This window comes from Giraffa tippelskirchi, chromosome 1 (genome assembly GCF_054371585.1).
Source record: "Giraffa tippelskirchi isolate mGirTip1 chromosome 1, T2T-mGirTip1v1.2.pri, whole genome shotgun sequence".
In the NCBI taxonomy this organism is placed as follows: domain Eukaryota; kingdom Metazoa; phylum Chordata; class Mammalia; order Artiodactyla; family Giraffidae; genus Giraffa; species Giraffa tippelskirchi.
Window position 1 is genome coordinate 226133672 of NC_137275.1, and position 21651 is coordinate 226155322.

Consider the following 21651-nt stretch of genomic DNA (forward strand, 5'->3'; position numbering starts at 1 on the left):
TTGATAATGAGGGAAACCCAGTGTTTCTCGTGTCTCAGACCCACTTCACCGTCCCTCCCAGGCGCCGAGTCCTTAAGCCTAGGACCAGTCATGCGTGGGCACGGCCACCGGCAGCAGGGGCCACGGTGCTGCAGCCACAGGCCTGCGGTTGACGCGACCCCGGCTGGGCCCCTGCCCACCCTCAACTCCCGAGAAGCTCTGCTTCCCGAGACAGGTTCACCCTTCACCACAGCATGGTGGTGGGCTGTTTATGCTGAAAGATGGTACAGGATACTCAGATTCAAAAGCAAGAGTCTGGGGAGCACTGACCCACCCCCATGTTTACATGGGTGTGCTGTGCGCCTTGTGCGGACGCAGACCGGCCTGAAATAACCCGGAAGAATCCTGGCTCCGCAGACAAGCAGACACCCGGTGTCCCTCCAGGAGGAGGCAGCCTTCCGCCACACAAGCATCACTTCAGATCAGAGGGGTAAACTATCAGAAAACATTATGCATACCTCCACACTTACTGCAAAGACGTATGTGATCCATCAGCTCCTTTGTTGTGAAACCTCTTTGGTCTTCACTATAAAGCCCAGAATTGCCGGCACTGGTTACTCCAGCCGTGGTCCCATGACCCAGAGTCGGAGAAGGAGAAAGTGCCCTTCACAGACCCGAGTGACCAGAGCGTCCTGCCATGTGGTCCCACCTCACCGCTGGCGGGTTCCACTATTTATGGACCACAGCATCCTGTTCTGGAATTTACCACCGGGTCTGAGGTGTCAGCTCCCTCTTGCTCTCAGTGAAGAATGACCTAAGCCGACTCTAGCCATTTGAGACCACCTGAATTTCACACGTTGTGAGCAGACAAGAGTGCTGGCGCGTGCATCTAAGGCGATCCAGATGAGCTTTTCCTCTGGTAATTTAGGGTTAAGATAACTCATCCAGGAAGGCTGCCCTTCGGTACGGAGGTCACCAGCACCCTGAGTGGTGCTGCTGCAACATGAGCAGAAGTGGGGAGACAGAGACCCTGACCCAGAGGTGCTGAGAGACGGGGTGCTTGGGGGGAGGGGCGGGGAAGTCCTTGTCCAGCCTCCTATCACATACTCTTGGCTCAAAATGGGAGAAAACTCCACCAACTTAGAAAATAAAGATGACACAGTCTGAAGAGCTGTACTGAGGTTCTGCCCTTAGAGGACATACAGGATGCGTGGAGCCCTGCGGCCAGCAGGCTCAGTAGGGACGCCCGCTCAGATCCACGCAGCAGAGAGTTTTAAGTAAACAGTCTGCACGACGTGCACCCAGCCCAGCCGCTGTGGCTGCAGGCGAGAGCGCTGAGGTGGCTGCCTGCCGGGGAAGCCCCTGCCCTGCCTGTGACTGTCTTTTTGCAGCAGATGGCTGCTGTGGAGGGGGGGACTCGGCGGGGGACCTGGAGGCCCAGCGCTCTGGGCTCCCATGGGGAGAAGCCCCTGGGGACAGGGTGGGGAGGGTGGTGGGCGGCTGGGCAGATGTGCCGGGTCCTAGCATCGCAGCAGCTCCCCCACATGCTCTACACCCCCCACCTGACCCCCTGCCAGCGTCCTACCAGGCTCCGAGTGGCTCTGCCTGGTGACCTGCATGCTGCCATCCAGTGCCCGCTACCGGGGCTTCTCCGGGGTCCCGCCCGTGAAGCAGTCAGTCCAGGGAGCACTGGCTCTGTCCTGGGTCCTGAACACGGACCCGCCCAGGCCCTGGGGGGTTGTCACCAAGGCGATGTGCTCCCCTCCCAAGGAGCCCACAAACTGGGCTGAACCACCGTCAGAGCCACTGCGGACCAAAGGGCTGGAAGGTCAGTAAAGTGAAGTCACTCAGTCGTGTCCGACTCTCTGCGACCCCCTGGACTGTAGCCCACCAGGCTCCTCCATCCATGGGATTTTCCAGGCAAGAGTACTGGAGTGGGCTGCCATGGCCTTCTCCAGGGGATCTTCCCGACCCAGGGATCGAACCCGGGTCTCCTGCATTGCAGGTAGATGCTTTACCATCTGAGCCACCAAGGAAGTACTGGAAGGTCAATGATACGCTTTTAAAAACAAACATTCTCTTCACTTTACGAGGTTTGACCATGGACACCACCGGGATGGGCCGTGAACAGCGGCGTTCCCTGAAGAGGTCACCTGCTTCCTGAAGCCTGGAGCGCGTATGTACGTGGACTCCTCGGGGGGCGGGGGGCACGCGACCTCAGAAGGAACGCCGAGGCAGGAGCTGACATGTAGATGGAGGAGACAGAACCAGAGGGGATGCAAGGACCAAGCGGAAGAGAAAGCTTCACACTAAGTCAGCCAAATCAATTAATGCAATCTCACAGGTGTGGAAAGAAGCTCATTCCCAATCTTGTCTGACAGCAGCATGTCATGGAAGTGAGACACCAAACACAGGTGAACGCGCTGGAGACAAACAGTTCACAAGGCCTCGGGGGACCTCACACCCCAGGAGGCTCAGCAGTGCCCCCGAGCTCCGTTCAACAGATCCTGAGGCCGTGGCTCCAGAAGGCAAAAGGCGACAACAAAGTGTCTGAGTGCCTGGTGACAACTGTGTGCCCAGGACCGTTGTCCGGCCATCGTGGGAAGCCCCCATCCCCACTGAGGGGACCCTGTGGCAAGGACAGTGAAGCCACAACCAGGCGCACGATCTCCCTGCGCTTTTCCCTCCAGTGCCAAGGCTGGTGCCCCAATGTTGCCCCGGTTCTGGAAATTCTCCAGACAGCAACTCGAGCGGTTTTTTAAGGTAAAACAGATCTTTTGACCCTGCTTTGGACAGTCCCAAACGACCCCTCTTGGCCCCTTCACCCTTTACTTGTACACAAGACCCAAGTCCCTCTCCAGGATGAGACGCCGAGGCCCTGCCCTAGCCTCCCGCCCCTCGTCTCCTCCCCAGCTGCCCTCTCCCTCTGGCTTTCCCTGTTCCTGAGCAAACGGGCCCATCAACCCTTCATCATGCGTCCTTTCTGAGTCTGGGATGCCGCCTGGCAGGGCCTGCTCACACCTCACACTGATTCAAATATTTGCTTAAGCGTCACCCACGGAAAGATTTCCGCTGACCACATTGGAACAGCAGGGATGCTCTGTCCGCTGCTCAGCACGCCCCAACGTCGTTTAATTTTCTTCACGGCAGGGGTCACTGTCTGAATGTGTATTATGATCTGTTCACTGACGGCCAGTTTTCTCCCACTGGACACAAGTGTACACGGGCGGTGTCTGCTCGGAATGCCCAGAAGTGTCTGATCCATACAAGATGGTCATCGAGAGCAGGTGAGGCGGTCTGCAGATGAATAACTGAATAAACGGTTTTATGTTCTGCTCTGATCTCTGAAACTCCAATGCTTTGGCCACCTGATGTGAAGAACTGACTCACCTGAAAAGACTCTGAAAGTGAGGGTGGGAGGAGAAGGGGACGACAGAGGGTGAGATGGTTGGACGGCATCACCGACTCTATGGACGTGAGTCTGGGTAAGCTCCGGGAGTTGGTGATGGACAGGGAGGCCTGGTGCGCCGTAGTCCATGGGGTCGCAGGGAGTTGGACACGACTGAGTGACTGAACTGAACTGAACGTAATGGTTTCCAGCCGCCCAATCCCTAGATGCAACGCCAGGCGGTCGTCAAGCTGCGGACCCCTCTGGTCCTCATGTGAAAGTGGGAGAGAAGCCCTCCAGCTCCCGGTCTCCTCTGGGGTGACCGTGAGCCTGCCTCCTCAGGGAGGGGACCAAGCCAGGTGCAGCCCTGAGGGAGGGTCCCCAGCCCTGCCCCGAGGGTCTCACCCCCAGGAGAAACCCTAACTCGGTGGGCTGCTGGCTGGGGTGCAGGTTATCGGGTCATCAGCGTCATGTGCACCCGCCTCACACGTGTGGACAACTTCCCAGACCCTGGGGTCCCGCACACTAAGGACCCTCCTCACACCAACACATGTGGCAGCTCAGCCAAGGGTCCCCCTGCCTGAAAGACGCACGTGTCCCAAGCCAAACCCTGAACATGTGAACTTGGTGAGACTCCTGGGCCCCCAAGAGCTCAGCTCACTGAGCATTTAATTCAGGAGTGCAGGGTGTGAACACCACTGTGAAGAGAGGAGCCCGTGGGTGGGATGGCCACAGCAGATGAAGGGGTGCCCTGGGGTGCTGTGGAGCTGCTCCCCAGCCTGGCCGGGGCAGGATGTGGGGATGGAGAGGAGGCCCGGGTGGGCGGGATGCAGGGCCCGGAAGTGCAGGAGGCGGGTGAGGACCTGCTTGGGAGACTCGCTGGGCCTGAGATGCTTGCGACGCTTCCTGGAGCTGGAGAGCAGGGCCTCCCTTCCGGGAGAGTCGTGTCTGCACATGTGTGCCCTGCCTAGGGGACCGGACCCGGGGGGGCCCCCAGACACGGAGGAGGTGATCCTGTCACCCTGCAGGCCTCCTCGGCCTATTCACACCTCCGTAGAGAAGGGAGATGCTCTTTCTGAACTAAGTAGTCTTTTTCTGATTTGAATCTTACCCCTGAGAGGGTAACAGGCAGGAAGGCCAGGGGTCTCCGAACGGAGGAGATAGGCTGCAAGTGGCAGACGCTTCTCTCTCTCTTAAGCAGCAGGAGGAGACAAAATACAAGTGTTAGATTTTTTTTGCCCCTTCTCTATACAAAATTAAAAGGAGGTTTCTCTTAAAATCCTGTGTTGCCATGACGACACTTGGCTCTGCCTGAACTTAACTTTTCTCAAACCCTGAGCTAAACAATGCGCTTTTCTTACAGAAATGTTTGTCGTGAGCTACGTTAACGAACAGTGTGTCACCCTAGACTCGGTGCTTCTTCAAGTCACGAGGGCTCTGAGTTTTGAGACATCTTTCTCTAATCAGCAGCCTGCTAGTCGCTATACAACATCCAGCTAAACACTATCAGGGGGCACTCTTTCTGCCCCCTTCTGATGTCGATGTCAGAAGCTTTCTCTATCTCTTTTATACTTTAATAAAACTTTATCACACAAAAGTTCTGAGCGATCAAGCCTCGTCTCTGGCCCCGGATTGAATTCCTCTCCTCCAGAGGCCAAGAATCCCAGCGTCTTTCATGGCTCAGCAACAACGTTTCATTCCCCTGTTCTCCTCCTATTCTGAAACATATTCATACCCACAAGTTTAAAAATTTACTTACAAAAAAGAACTAAGAATGTTCACAAGCAGATTTGAGCAATCCTTCTCTCAGTCATTAATCAACCAGACAGATGGTTATGGTCACACAGAAATGATTATACACGCCGAGTTCAGCAACAACTGGATTCATTCTCCCTGCAGACCCTCGCTCTAAACACAGGGGCCACGGAGCCCCTGCAAGCTCTTCAATCGCATAATTGCAGCACTGGGTTTACACAACAAAAGGATGTCAGTCCAACAGAAGTATATGCTTCTTTGAAGTGCTTTGAAAAGCTCGAAAAAGAATGGCCATTTGGCTCAGAGACCTGTGTCCTCATGGTTATAATTAAAGCCATATTTCCTGATAAGACTGGAATCCTTTTGTGTCGCCAAGAACAGCAGCATAGGAGGACCAGACTCTTGTTTTCCCTCCTAACAATGGCTGGGGGCTCTCCAGGAAAACCATATCCTGAAGGCGGCTTCAAGGGCTCAGGACCCTTAACGCCCACAAAGTACGATCCGCCTGCTGCAGACTTAAGGGCGGCTTTGTGACTTTGCTGGAAAGAGGGGAAACTGTACAGTCGAGCTGCGTCCTGAGTGTCCTTTTGGTACAAAAGAGTCTTTACGCAGAACACACGTGTTGTTAAAACCTCTTCTCCCCACTACCGAAGTCAACGCCACGATGGGGGCTTCACCTCACTGTGAACAATCCCTGCAGGAAAACATGACCGCGAGACCTCTGGCAGCATGAGGCTCGAGGTCACCAGGCTATGCCAGCCGGCCCCTGCCAGATGTGGGCCATGTCTGAGCATCCTAGGGGAAAGCGTGGCTTGTTCCCCCAGCCCAGGAGTCCAGGCATCTCATCCAGGACCTCAACAACCTGGCCCTCGACCAGACTCATCGCCTTCAACACTCAGGCTAGCCCTCGACAACGTGGGCTTCACGTTCAGGGCCAGGTGTCCGTCTGCCCGGGTCAGGCAGGATCATCTCCTGGCCCTGCAGGGAGGACCTGATAGAACAGGGCAGGTGGGCGGCCCCGGGGAGCGGAGGAGCCTGTAAGAGCTGGATTCAAAAGAGCCACCAAAGAGAATTCATCTGAAAAATATGCACTTTGATGGACAGCCACCTGCCCAGTAGTCACTCGCCCTCACGCTCAGCCCTACACACTCTGACCTCCTGGGAGAGGCTGCTAAGTCGCGTCAGTCGTGTCCGACTCTGTGCGACCCCATAGACGGCAGCCCACCAGGCTCCCCCATCCCTGGGATTCTCCAGGCAAGAACACTGGAGTGGGTTGCCATTTCCTTCTCCAATGCATGAAAGTGAAAAGTGAAAGTGAAGTCGCTCAGTCGTGTCCGACTTTTAGCGACCCCATAGACTGCAGCCTACCAGGCTCCGCCGTCCATGGGATTTTCCAGGCAAGAGTACTGGAGTGGGCTGCCATTGCTTTCTCCGCCTGGGAGAGGCAGCTCTTCCCAAAGCCATCATCACCGTTTCCGCACCACGGCCAGCAGCCTCCCTGCCTGGACCCCCGGCCGTGACATGACTTTAACACCGGAACCTCGTCACACTGACCCTTCGTCCACTGCATCCCCCAGAGGTCTGTCTTTCCTGAGAAACCAAAGTTCAAACCACTGCCATGTCCGTGTCTCCTGGGGTCAACGTGGTGCCACACTGTGGGTCAGTATCTCTCTTAAGGGCTGGCGGGGTCGGGGATGAGAGCGCAGGCGGATGACCAGGCGACACACACAGCAGCTGTCTTCCCACTGAAAACACTGCACTATGTTCCAAACTGCGGCCATGCACACACGGTCATGCAGCTGCTTTTACCTGCGAGGTCTCTGAATATCTTCGATATGACCACGGGGACGCCGTGTTCCACGCCACCCTGGAAGACAGACACAGGGCTGCAGTGAAGACAGAGCGGGGACCATCACGGGAAAGGGTCGGGGGAGAGCATGGCATTCATACCTTTATGCTCAGGCCCAGGCGGCCCAAAGGCTGTCTGCGCAGCGTGACGGTTCTGTGCTTTAAAAAATTCAGAAAACAAACTGGTTTAGATTAAAATGGACAGTCAGAAAGCAAATGCAAAATGTATACATAACTTCTTTATTAAACCTTCAGACGTATGGGGGACATATGTATACCTACCGATGATTCATGTTGATGTTTGGCAGAAACCAACACAATTCTGTAATGCAATTATCCTTCAATTTAGAAATAAAGAAATTAAAAAAAGCTTCAGTAGCTGTTTATATTTCCAAAGGGGAGCTGCCTAATCACTACAGCGATGGCACCACTTCAAACCTGCACTCGGCAGTGCTACAGGGAAACAGACAGCCTGGTAAGAAACCGCGGCCTCACGCTAGTTTACGATCCACCCCGAGGTCCTGCAGAGTTGGTCATCTCACCCCTGTTCTGAGTCTGAGGGAGGGAGGCCCCGTTTCCAGGCAGCAGGTGGGGAGGCTGCAGGGCACACGCTCAGCTCCCGTCTCTAAAGTCTGTCATCTCCACCGACCCCCAGAGAGGCTGCCGCGCACCGTGCTGCTCTGCACAGCTCACCGTTTTTACACCAACGGCTCAGTAATCAATGCTTACTTGTGAACGATCGATCATTTCACGTCCTGACCCGGTTTAAAGGTACCAATGCTGAGAAGAAGCCAAGACTAATTCTGCCCCGTGGCTGACAAGTTGGTCACGCCACCTCTCATGTGTTCAAACATGTAAGGTGTGTGTTTGGTCTGAACTGACTATTTGTCAGTGAACAGGGTTGGCCTGGGATGGATGAAGCAGTGTAGGAAGCGTGTTCACCTCCAAAAGTAACAATGGGAATAATAAAAAGGATGCACACTGCTTTGAAAATTTCTGTAAAAATTGAAGAGATTCACAGCAAATATGCTGGCATATGGCCATTATGGAGGATAATTACATGGGGTTTTGCTTGCTACTTTTCAACATTTCATATGTTGAAAAATTACATAATTAAAGGAAAAAATTATAAAATGTTTAGTAGACTATGCAAAATACTTTGCTATTATGATTTTAGTTATTTAAAGTTTCACTGAAAGACAATTTTGTGTCTTATTTCCTTATCAAGTGGCTTGTGAGCACACTCACACACAGAAACACATATAAACTATTATTTATTCTATCCTTAAACTAAATCACAGGGTAGACTTTTATAATGAATTTGGCCCATCTCCTTATTGCCAAATTCAGACTGAAATTGAAGAAAGTAGGGAAAACCACTAGACCATTCAGGTTTGACCTAAATCAAATCCCTTATGACTATACAGTGGAAGTGAGAAATAGATTTAAGGGACTAGATCTGATAGACAGAGTGCCTGAAGAACTATGGACGGAGGTTCATGACATTGTACAGGAGACAGGAATCAAGACCATCCCCATGGAAAAGAAATGCAAAAAAGCAAAATGGCTGTGTGAGGAGGCTTTACAAACATCTGGGAAAAGAAGGGAAGCAAAAAGCAAAGGAGAAAAGGAAAGATATTCCCATTTGAATGCAGAGTTCCAAAGAATAGCAAAGAGAGATAAGAAAGCCTTCCTCAGGGATCAATGCAAAGAAATAGAGGAAAATAATAGAATGGGAAAGACTAGAGGTCTCTTCAAGAAAATTAGAGATACCAAGAGAACATTTCATGCAAAGATGGGCTCAATAAAGGACAGAAATGGTATGGACCCAACAGAAGCAGAAGATATTAAGAAGAGGTGGCAACAATACACAGAAGAACTGTACAAAAAAGATCTTCATGACTCAGATAATCACGATGGTGTGATCACTCACCTAGAGCCAGACATCCTGGAATGTGAAGTCAAGTGGGCCTTAGAAAGCAACACTACGAACAAAGCTAGTGGAGGTGATGGAATTCCAGTTGAGCTATTTCAAATCCTGAAAGATGATGCTGTGAAAGTGCTGCACTCGATATGCCAGCAAATTTGGAAAACTCAGCAGTGGCCACAGGACTGGAAAAGGTCAGTTTTCATCCCAATCCCAAAGAAAGGCAATCTCAAAGAATGCTCAAACTACCGCACATTTGCACTCATCTCACACGCTAGTAAAGTAATGCTCAAAATTTTCCAAGCCAGGCTTCAGCAATACGTGAACCATGAACTTCCAGATGTTCAAGCTGGTTTTAGAAAAGGCAGAGGAACCAGAGATCAAATTGCCAACATCCGATGGATCACTGAAAAAGCAAGAAAGCTCCATAAAATCATCTATTTCTGCTTTATTGACTATGCCAAAGCCTTTGACTCTGTGGATCACAACAAACTGTGGAAAATTCTGAAAGAGATGGGAATACCAGACCACCTGACCTGCCTCTTGAGAAACCTGTATGCAGGTCAGGAAGCAACAGTTAGAACTGGACATGGAACAACAGACTGGTTCCAAATAGGAAAAGGAGTACATCAAGGCTGTATATTGTCACCCTGCTTATTTAACTTATATGCAGAGTACATCATGAGAAACGCTGGGCTGGGAGAAACACAAGCTGGAATCAAGATTGCCGGGAGAAATATCAATAACCTCAGACATGCAGATGACACCACCCTTATGGCAGAAAGCGAAGAAGAACTAAAAAGCCTCTTGATGAAAGTGAGAGAGGAGAGTGAAAAAGTTGGCTTAAAGCTCAACATTCAGAAAACTAAGTTCATGGCATCTGGTCCCATCACTTTATGGGAAATAGATGGGGAAACAGTGGCTGACTTAATTTTTCTGGGCTCCAAAATCACTGCTGATGGTGACTGCAGCCATGAAATTAAAAGACACTTACTCCTTGGAAGGCAAGTTATGACCAACCTAGATAGCATATTTAAAAGCAGAGACGTTACTTTGCCAACAAAGGTCCGTCTAGTCAAGGCTATGGTTTTTCCAGTGGTCATGTGTGGATGTGAGAATTGAATGGTGAAGAAAGCTGAGCACCGAAGAATTGATGCTTTTGAACTGTGGTGTTGGAGAAGACTCTTAAGAGTCCCTTGGACTGCAGGAGATCCAATCAATCCATCCTAAAAGAGATCAATCCTGGGTGTTCATTGGAAGGTCTGACGTTGAAGCTGAAACTCCGATACTTTGGCCACCTCGTGTGAACGGTTGACTCATTGGAAAAGACTCTGATGCTGGGAAGGATTGGGGGCAGGAGGAGAAGGGGACGACAGAGGATGAGATGGTTGGATGGTATCACCAACTCGATGGACACGAGTTTGGGTAAACTCCGGAGTGGGTGATGCCTGGTGTGCTGCGAGCTCACGGGGTCGCTAAGAGTCAGACACGACTGAGCGACTGAACTGAACTGATTCACTCTTTGTGGGCTTCCCAGATAGCTCAGTGGCAAAGAATCTGCCTGCAATGCACGAGATGCAGGTTCAATCCCTGGGTCGGGATGATCCCCTGGAGGAGGAAATGGCAACCTACTGCAGGATTCTTGCCTGGAGAATCCCGTGGACAGCAGGCTGGTGTGCTACAGTCCATGGGGCTACAAAAGAGTTGGACAGACTGAGCACACGCACACATCCACTATTTCAAGGTTTTCATGTTTTTAAAGCCCACTGTCCTTGTTGAAGAGAAGGAGACTCTGGATTGAGTCCACACACGTCTAATGAGCAAACGCACTGTGCTGAGGGCCAGGACCAGGGAGGATTCCACATGAGTCGGAGTCGCCAAGGTCCTGACGGCTGGGAAACTCCTAGGAACCGGCTGACAATCCATCCTCCACTTGTTGGGAAAACGCTGCCTGCCTCAGAGCGTGAGATCGGCCTCCCTGGTCAAACCCTCAGCTCCTGCCTCCACCCAGAGACGGCGCCCAGGCCCCTCCCTCAGGACTGAGCCCGGCTCTCCAGGGTCCCTTCTGTGCCTTTTGGACCCCCTCTACCACCACCAGCCCTTGCCTGTGGAAACAACTCTTCTGAAAATGACCCATTGAAGGAAAGGGCAGTGGTCCTTCTAAGACAGGCAGACTTCAAACAGGGCTGACTCCTCAACAGCACGTGTACAGGGCCAGTTAGTGATCGCCACAAGCAGCGATTCTCCCAACTTAAAGTAAGCCAGTCAATCACAAGCCCTGAGGTTGGCTCAGGGCCAGTGTACAAAGTGCCTAGAACATGGAAGATTCTAGGCCCGATTCTGATTTCTCTGATCCCTTTGTAGATCTGTGATATGAGCCAGAGAAAACCTGTGAAGAACACCCAGCAAGACAGGACACGCATGATTCCAGAAGAGAGATGGGAGCAGACACCCCAGGATCCAAGTGAGGTCCCTCATCACGGACCAGAGGAGCAGGGGACGGACAGGGAGAGCAGGTGTCCCCCCAGGGCCTCCGGGGGTCCCAGACCCAGACACACGTCCCCACCCACTCAGGGCTCCCGAAACCCATCTGCTCCCCGCGTCTCCACCAGCGCAGCCCCCAGCCCCCTTGCTCCGCCGGGGCCTCCTAACCGCTCCCCCACGTTCTCCAGCTCTTGGTTTCCATTCCTGAGGTTTCTTCAGATCCACTTCGCAGCTCCGCCTTTTCGTTTCTGAATGTTATTTAACTTGTACACTGAGATTCCGATTTCATTTATTTTCTTTATTCTCTTTCTCTGGTTTCACAAAGGCTGGATCACTTTACACCCCCCCCCTTTCCTTCGTCAGACTGTTAGAACCTTCCGTTTATCTTCAGACACAATGAATACACGCCTTTCACGAGACGCACTGACTCTCACAGCTCGAGGTCTCTGCAGACCCATCTCTGCACCTCTGCTCACGGCGGCTTTCTTCCCTGGGTTTATCCCCAAAGTCCCTGCGAACCCGGACTGGGAAACCCCTTAGGCCCCCGTGGAAAGTGTGCATATCCCTCCAGAAGGACTGCACCTTCCCTCTGCGTGCACCAGGGCCCCCGAACCTGACACCACCTAAACTGCATTTTCAGCATCAGGATTTTCACGCCACACGGGAAGCGTAAACCACAGCGCGAGACCCAAGTGAGGGGCGGTTGGGATTAGCGTCCTCGGGGGCTTTTGCCTGGTTTTGTCCCTCTTCCTTCAGAAGCCCGTGCCGGCCAGGCAAGAATTCTTTCTGCAGGGGGCACTGTCTTCAAGCTCACACTCTCCATGTGTGACTTGGGACTTCCTCCCCCCAAGGGGATGGACTATGGTCGGTCCTTTCCCCTGGCTCAGCCCCAGGCCTCCCCCCGAGTTCTGCTCTCCCCGAGTTGCCCAGCTCAAGCTGGGCACCAAACACTAGTCCGTGGCTGGTCCCTGGCTGGGCTCACACTGTGAACTGTCGCCAGCATCGCCCACGTCTGGTGCCACCTGCCCTTCTCTCCACTCGCTGCTCTGGGGGCGACCTTGAGAAGTTACAGGAGCACCTAGACCCTCAGTCAGCAGAGGAGCAGCTACGTGTTGCCTCAACCCTGTAATTAACCCTGTGAGCTCAGACCAACATCTTCTGCTTTCTGAATCTTCATTTCCCAAACTGAGGGTATGGAATTCTCTAAAACCATTTCAGCCATAAATGTGCTATGACTTTAAGTGCCAAATACAACACAGAGATCTTTTAAATTCTTTCTTCCTGTCACTACTTTTTACTCCATTACTACATTCATTCAAGCCACAAATGTAACCTTACAGTCTAGAAAAATAAAATATGTCAAATGTACAGACACAATTATAAAAATGAAGCAATCTAAACAGAGAGTCTGAAACATGAGAACAAACCGGCTTCTTCATATGGCAAAGTACATTCTCTCTTTAGGAGATAATTGGAAAACCCAGAGATTTGAAGTATTCAGAGTGCCGTGCTGATCAGAAGAGACAGGAATACAAATGAAATATAAAGTCACCAATTCCAGACTCTGATGTAGAATCAGTAGATTTGAGAATCTATGGGTTTTATAAAAGGGTAAACTCAGCTTCCTCTCCCTCTTTTCTGATAAGAACATCCACCTGGAACTGATACAGTGCTTATTTTTTCAGCAGTTTCATGAACAGCAATACAAGTCTACTCCTAATCCTGCCTTCTCAAACAGACAATCAAGAGTATAAGTGCAACCCAAGGTGTAAGCTCAGTGCAAACTGGGTCAGGTTCCGAGAGAACCAGCTCAGGGCAAACTGGGTCAGGTTCCGAGAGAACCAGCTCAGGGCAAACTGGGTCAGGTTCCGAGAGAACCAGCTCAGGGCAAACTGGGTCAGGTTCCGAGAGAACCAGCTCAGGGCAAACTGGGTCAGGTTCCGAGAGAACCAGCTCAGGGCAAACTGGGTCAGGTTCCGAGAGAACCAGCTCAGGGCAAACTGGGTCAGGTTCCGAGAGAACCAGCTCAGGGCAAACTGGGTCAGGTTCCGAGAGAACCAGCTCAGGGCAAACTGGGTCAAGTTCCGAGAGAACAAGCTCAGGGCAAACTGGGTCAGGTTCCGAGACAGCCAGACTCCCTCCAGTCTCAGCTCGTGAGCACGTGCTCGGTCACAGAGCCTGCTGGTTGGGAAGCAAGCATGAACCTCCACTGACAACAGAGCTCGAAATGTGAGGATCAGTCAGCAGTATTATTTCTATTAAGAAGGCTGACCCTGAAATTCAAAGCACCAGTGTGAGCCATCCTTGCCTGGGCGGGGTGTCTCCTCTTAGGCTCTAAGAGGCCTTGGGGCCCCAGCACCAAGCTGACCTCTGCCTGACATTACATGGGTGGTGGTGCTCAGTTGCTCAGTCGTGTCCGAGTCTCTGCGACCCCATGCACTGCAGCACACCAGGCCTCCCTGTCCATCAGCATCTCCCGGGGCTTTACTCAAACTCATCCACTGAGTCGGTGATGCCCTCCAACCATCGCTTCCTCTGTCGTCCCCTTCTCCTTCTGCCCTCAATCTTTCCCAGCATGAGTGTCTTCCTATGAGTTGCTTCTTCCCATCAGGTGGCCAAAGTATCGGAGCTTCAGCATCAGTCACGGTGTAGACACAGTAAATGCAGACACAGTAAATGTGTACTGAACTGAATCCAATCATGCATTTTTCATCTCCTGGGATGCACACAGGGACTCAAGCTTCAGTGAGATGTGAAATTCACACTCATTTCTTCTGCTGATCAGCTGGGGAATAATTATTACATCTCCTTCTCCCGCAACTCAGAGCAAGTTTAGATGATGGAAAATAAATGCTCTCCATCAGGTCTCCTGTTGGAGGTTAACACTGAAACACTCATTGATATGAACATAAGAGAATTGCTGTGTTCCGACACCCCTAGAGGTGCTATGATCTGCAGAAATAGCCGTGACTGTTGTTGGAAGTCATCTTTTTCATTCTCCAAACACATGATAAATTATCAGGTCAAGGTTAGCTTTATTTTTATAATCAACCGAAGAACATGAGTTTCAACTGTTTCTCCAACCAACGGGATTGAACCCAGTGGGATTCTGAGTCTGGTGCAGAGAAGGCATTCTGATCTCAGGAGCTGAATGTGTTCTCCTTGGTTCAAAAACATCCTCTGAGTCCCCCTCACAATTGCCCAGCCCAGATACACACATCTATTCAAGAATACTTCACTGCATTCCTACAAATGAGGCTTCCTCTGGAGGCAGCAGAGGTCAGTAAGGATGGAGCCAGGAGACTGAGAACAAACCCTCGGGAACCACCCTCTGATACAGAGCCAGCAATTTCAACATCAAGCTCCAGGCACCAATAAATCACCTGAAACTGTAAACATAAATTTACAAACACACACCCATTTTTCTTAGGAAGGAACCAAAAATTTTCATCAAGAAGGTAACCTTGGGCAGAGACTCTGACACTGAATTCTAAAAAGTATAATTTATTTTCTTGGACAATACACAGGAATCTGTATGCAGGTCAAGAAGCAACAGTTAGAACCAGACATGGAACAACGGACTGGTTCCAAATTGAGAAAGGAGTACATCAAGGCTGTATATTGTCACCCTGCTATTTAACTTATATGCAGAGTACATCATGAGAAACGCTGGGCTGGAAGAAACACAAGCTGGAATCAAGATTGCTGGGAGAAATATCAATAACCTCAGATATGCAGATCATACCACCCTTACGGCAGAAAGTGAGGAGGAATCAAAGAGCCTCTTAATGAAAGTTAAAGAGAAGAATGAAAAAGCTGGCTTAAAACTCAACATTCAGAAAATGAAGATCATGGCATCTGGTCTCATCACTTCATGGGAAACAGATGGGGAAACAATGGAAACAGAAAAGCTACGACCAACCCAGACAGCACATTAAAAAGCAGAGACATTACTTTGCCAACAAAAGTCCATCTAGTCAAGGCTATGGTTTTCCCAGTGGTCATGTATGGATGTGAGAGTTGGACTATAAAGAAAGCTGAGCACCGAAGAATTGATGCTTTTGAACTGTGCTGTTGGAGAAGACTCTTGAGAGTCCCTTGGACTGCAAGGAGATCCAACCAGTCCATCCTAAAGGAGATCAGTCCTGGGTGTTCATTGGAAGGACTGATGCTGAAGCTCCAATATTTTGGCCACCTGATGCGAAGAGCTGACTCATGGAAAAGACCCCGATGCTGGGAAAGATTGAAGAAGGCAGGAGGAGAAGGGGACGACAGAGGATGAAATGGCTGGATGGCATCACCGACTTGATGGACATGGGTTTGGGTGGACTCAGGGAGTTGGTGATGGACAGGGAGGCCTGGCATGCTGCGGTCCTTGGGGTTGCAGAGTCAGACATGACCGAGCGACTGAACTGAACAATATAGTGTAGAAACATTACCTGTTTTTACTATAACTTATCTGAAACTTTCTATTGATCACAAATTCACCATTAAGAAAGGTGACACTTTTAAGTGGTTACAGCATCACCCTGGCTGCTTCCTCCTGCTCCCTCTCCATCCACCGCTCACGGTCCTGAGAGCACGTGGAAGATAATCCGCACAGGGAAGGTCTTGACGGGCCTTGTGCAGGGGAGCACGAGGCTGCCCCATCTGTTGGAGAGGGGCCCTCTTGGCTCCGAGGGACTCTTCTAAGAGCTGGTGGAAGCGGGTCTGCAGGATCCATGGGGCGGGGCGGGTGTGGCCTCAAGAGGACGGGATGCAGAACGCGGGCCTGAGGGTCCAGGGGGAGCGTCCTGTCTCCTGCCCTCATGAGGCTCCGCCATCCTGGATGTTCAGGAGACACCCTTGACTGAGGCCCGCGGCCAGAACAGGGGTGGCCTCGGGCTCTAGGACAGAAGGAGGAGGATGCCATCCGGGGGAGACGCGAGTGTGAGGACACAGAGGCAAGGTCGCGGCGCCGCCAGTGACATCAGGGCGCCTGTGCTGATGACGGCGCACTGACCACAGGACTGCGGACAGACCGGGTGGAAGCGTCCTGCCCACGTCATCCCTACAGTAAAGGTTACAAGGACCCAGAAACCCCACAAAGAAGGGGTCTCCAGCACCCCTAGAAGAGCCAGCCCAGCTGGAGATGGCAGAGCCTTGGAGTACTTCCAGAATCTCGCAGAAGGAACCTCCTTTCCTCCACCTGGCTTCTTGCTCATCACTTTTGTAGCTAATGGGATTGTCTATTCAGAGGACGAGTAATGACAGATGCTGATACTATCCACATAGATTGTAAATACACAGAGACACAGAATGCACCTGTGTAGCCATAGCCACTTAAGCCCACTGGGAGGAAACTTCAAATATAACGTGTTATATATTTAATACATCATTTGCAGTAGTCTGAAGTTAAATTTGGAGATAAAACTTGCAAAACCATTGTTCCCTAGTCTTTATTCAATATTCTAATACATCCAATACACGTAAGTTTCTTACCTTTAAGAACATTTAACTTATAGTTGAGGCTGAGAAGGACCAAGCTTCATGTGAAAACTCTATTTGCATCCATGGAGGCAAGGAACAGGTGGACTCTGAAAAGCACCTGCTGTACCTTTCACTGCCTGTGTTCCGGGTAGAAACCCTGGAGCTCTTCCTCCTTCAGGAAGGAGACGACCTTGCTCATCACAGCTTTCTAGTTCCCCATGAGAATATGTTCAATCTCATGGGGTGCTATCTGGGGATGTTTTTAATATAAAGCTCCTCAAGGAAAATATATTAATAAAGAAATTAAGAAAGCCATCGAGAGAGCAAACAATACGAACTTGAAGACACTTTGCTTTGCAGTAACGTGGGCAACTGGACCACATCAGGCCAGTCCTGCAGGGCCCCCCAGGAGCTTCTGCCTGGGGAGCCCCTCTTGCGTATCGGCCTGACGCGGTCTAGGCAAGCCCTGGGCCCGCAGACGCGGAGGCACTTACGTTCGCACGGGGACCGCTGCCACCGACACGGATGACGTCCTGGGTTTGAATGGTCAGTGCCTCTTTCGTCAGCTTCAGGCGGACGTCGTAGGCGTGGCCTGACCCTTCGTCGTGCAACAAGGCGATCCCGGTTTTAGTCTGAAACAGAGCAGAGGTGGGAGGTGCGAGGATAGAGAGCAGGGACCCTGACCAAACGCGCCTGAGTCTGAAACAAGCTGTGTGTTCACCACACACCCGCACGTCTAACAAGGGGTTGATTCAGTTCAGTTCAGTCGCTCAGTCGTGTCCGACTCCCTGAGACCCCATGGACCACAGCATGCCAGGCCTCCGTGTCCATCACCAACTCCCAGAGTTTACTCAAACCCATGCCCATTGAGTTGGTGATGCCATCCAGCAATCTCATCCTCTGTCGTCCCCTTCTGTCATCTTCAATCTTTCCCAGCATCAGGGTCTTTTCCAATGAGTCAGTTCTTTGCATCAGGTGGCCAAAGTATTAGAGCTTCAGCTTCAGCATCAGTCCTTCCAATAAACACCCAGGACTGATTTCCTTTAGGATGGACTGGTTGGATCTCCTTGCAGTCCAAGGGACTCTCAAGAGTCTTCTCCAACACCACAGTTCAACAAAATTGTGAGATTTTTTTTAATATTTCTTCCTGATCAGTTTTTACATGATTTGTATAAAACATGTTTTTAGCAAGTGAAGAATGGATGAGTCAGAAAGGCACCCTGCATAAACTAGAGAAGGGCTCCTCCGCATGGAGTCACGGACGTGTCCTGGGCTAAGCAGAGCCTGGTCAGTGGGCAGCACGGGTCATGGGAGACCATTGGAATGGCCACCCCATCCCCCTGGTGCCTGCACAGAGCTCTGGCCAGCACGGCCTTGGACACAGCCTCACACCTGAGGGAGGGGAGAGGGTAGGTAGGATGCTTGGCGAGATCGCCGGGGTCTGGTCTGCTGCCCAGGACCAGAGGATGGTCCCAGGGCCCGCAGAGCCCCGGGCAGGCCCCAGGAGTGACCACTGGCAGGGGTGAGGCTGGAGCAGAAATGAATACCATAGAAACAACAGCAGAGGTGTGTCTAGTGTCCAAGGGACACACGGACCCCAAGGGCGGGGCTGGTGGACACTGATCCGTGGTCAACACAAAGCTTTTCCTGCTGAAGGAACTGAATAAGAACAAACGAACAATAACATGATATGATTTTCCTCTTAAAATAACTTAGTGGAATTGAGATTCCTGCGAAAAAATCTTCACTGCAGATAAAAACAGAACATTTAATACATGTCTAGGATCACAACAATACTATATATCACTAACATTACTATATATACAATAGATAGCCAACGAAGATCTACTGTTCAGGGAACTATAACCTAATACCTTGCAACAATCTAGACAGGGAAACTGAATCACTTTGCTGTGCATCTAAAACACACACAACACTGTGAATCAACTATTCAACATGGGGCTGCCCAGGCGGCTCAGCAGTAAAGACTCTGCCTGCCCAGGCAGGAGACGTGGGCTCCATCCCTGGGTCGGGAAGATCCCCTGGAGAAGGAAATGGCCGCCCACTCTAGTATTCATGCCTGGAGAATCCCATGGACAGAGGAGCCTGGTGGGCTACAGTTCATGGGGTCACAAAGAGTTGGACATTACTTAGAGACTAAATAAAAATTTTTTAAAAATACTCCAATATGAAATTTTTTCAAAGGGTCAGATTCCCTGATTGTGATTCGCTGAGAAGGACCGTGTCCTCACATTCTCTACAGTGGAGGGTGAGCAACAACCAACCTCCTTCTCAACAGAACTGATTCATAAACGCCCACATCAGCACAGATCGAAAGTGTGAAAATCACTCTCTGACATGAATCACAGCAAGATCCTCTATGACCCACCCCCCAGAGTAATGGAAATAAAGGCAAAAATAAACAAATAGGACCTAATTAAACTTAAAAACTTTTGCACAACTAAGGAAACTATAAGCAAGGTGAAAAGACAGCCTTCAGAATGGGAGAAAATAATAGCAAATGAAGCAACGGACAAACAATTAATCTCAAAAATATACAAGCAGCTTACGTATACCAGAAAAATAAACAACCCAATCAAAAAATTGGCCAAAGAACTAAACAGACATTTCTCCAAAGAAGACATACAGATGGCTAACAAACACATGAAAAGATGCTCAACATCACTCATTATCAGAGAAATGCAAATCAAAACCTCAATGAGGTACCACCTCATGCTGGTCAGAATGGCTGCTATCCAAAAATCTACAAGCAATAAATGCTGGAGAGGGTGTGGAGAAGAGGGAACCCTCTTACACTGTTGGTGGGAATGCAAACTAGTACAGCCACTATGGAGAACAGTGTGGAGATTCCTTAAAAAACTGAGAATAGAACTGCCGTATGACCCAGCAATCCCACTGCTGGGCATACACACCGAGGAAACCAGAATCGAAAGAGACACGTGTACCCCAATGTTCATCGCAGCACTGTTAACAATAGCCAGGACATGGAAGCAACCTAGATGTCCATCAGCAGACGAATGGATAAGGAAGCTGTGGTACATATACACAATGGAATATTACTCAGCCATTAAAAAGAATACATTTGAATCAGTTCTAATGAGGTGGATGAAATTGAAGCCTATTATACAGAGTGAAGTAAGTCAGGAAGAAAAACACCAATACAGTATACTAAAACATATATATGGAATTTAGAAAGATGGTAACGATGACCCTATATGTGAGATAGAAAAAGAGACACAGATGTATAGAACAGACTTTTGGACTCTGTGGGAGAAGGCGAGGGTGGGATGATATGGGAGAAGAGCATTGAAAAGTGTATATTATCACATGTGAAACCAGATCACCATTCCAGGTTCGATGCATGAGACAGGGTGCTCAGGGCCGGAGCACTGGGATGACCCAGAGGGATGGGATGGGGAGGGAGGTGGGAGGGGGGTTCAGGATGGACCTCTTTGAAATGGTGTTTCAAAGAATATTTACATCTTTTGATGCGTTTTTATTTTTAAAAAGCTGTTGACAATCGGTCTAATCTCAGGGCAGCCAAGGGCCTATTTTTGTGAATAAAGTTTTATTGGGACAGCTACACCCCCCTGGTTACTCTTGTTCATCTCTGATTTAACGCAAATATTACTATATTTGTTTTAAAAGTTTAATCCACTATTAAAATTCTTTTACAAAGTAAACTCTAGGCCTATATAGCTTCATCAATGAATTCCACATATTTTAAGAAAAAAAAATATACAAGGTCTTTGAGAAAAACAAAAAAGGAACACCATTTAACTTGTATAAACTCAAGCCAAGCTGGACACAAAAACCCAGCAAGGAGGTTACAACAAAGTAAATTAACTTATCTATCACCTTCTTGAACAGAAATGTAAACATTCTAAAGAAAATATTACCAAACCAGATGCAGAAAAATATAAAAATGAAAATACATCTTGAGCAAAAATGAACAAGGAGGGGGTGTAGCTTTTCACCTGAACGTCAGTGTCATTTACTCCGTGTAACAGTCACCCACCAGGGCCTAGTGAGACACCCCAAACCTCAGGGCTCCTGGGGTGTGGAGGGGCCTGCGTGGCGCTTCTATGTGGTTTCCTGCGGCCGCGGTCAGTCGTGGGGGCGGCAGTCGGGTGGGAGTGGGCTCCGGGGGGCAGGTCGGCCCGCAGCTGCTCCCACGCTGCCAGCAGGGGCTCCTAGGCTGGGCCCGGGGCTCCTCCCACTGGCTGCTCACAGCAGGCATACCCCCAAAAGGCTGACCCCAGAAAGGAAAAACCTGCCCCAAAACGGAGCTGCTTTTTCTGTAACCAAGCATCACTCCTGCCCAAAGCCATGGACACACAGCCCAGCCCGGGAGGGAGCACGCAGGGCAGGTGGACGGGGCTCCTGAGGGCCCCCACACCACAGCCCAGAGCACGGAGACCCTTGCAGGATGACGAACAAGCCTCAAAAGACACCAGACAAACATCATTCACAACGAAGCCTTTTAATAAAAGGCACCTTCCCCGACCTTCCGGGAAACCTCTAAAAGAGCCTTAGCATCTGTGATTCTGGGTTGAATATGGAAAACTTCCTCCAGTGGGCTACCCACCCTCACAGCTGGGCCCGGCAGCTCCCGCCCTGGGGGACACACCTGCCTTTACAGATAGACGAGGCCCAAAGGCGGGAAAGCAGAAACCAAGCCGGCCTTTTCCACTGATGCTCCTCCTGAGCACGGAGACAATCCTAAAATGGGAAACAGATAAACGACTGCTCACGGCATTAACGAGGGGATCAGTCGCTG

The 21651-nt window shown here is 50.4% G+C and overlaps 1 protein-coding gene across 1 annotated transcript in view; it reads right to left on the bottom strand.

The window, feature by feature from the left end:
• The window catches only part of SNTG2 (syntrophin gamma 2), a 124043-nt gene that overhangs the window by 72533 nt on the left and 29859 nt on the right, over positions 1–21651 (bottom strand). The window contains exons 2-4 of the mRNA XM_081576295.1: positions 17345–17482; positions 7073–7129; positions 6932–6989 (exon numbers count right to left, since the gene is read on the bottom strand). Coding sequence (XP_081432421.1) covers positions 6932–6989; positions 7073–7129; positions 17345–17482 — 253 coding nt within the window. The remainder of the gene's footprint in view (positions 1–6931; positions 6990–7072; positions 7130–17344; positions 17483–21651) is intronic.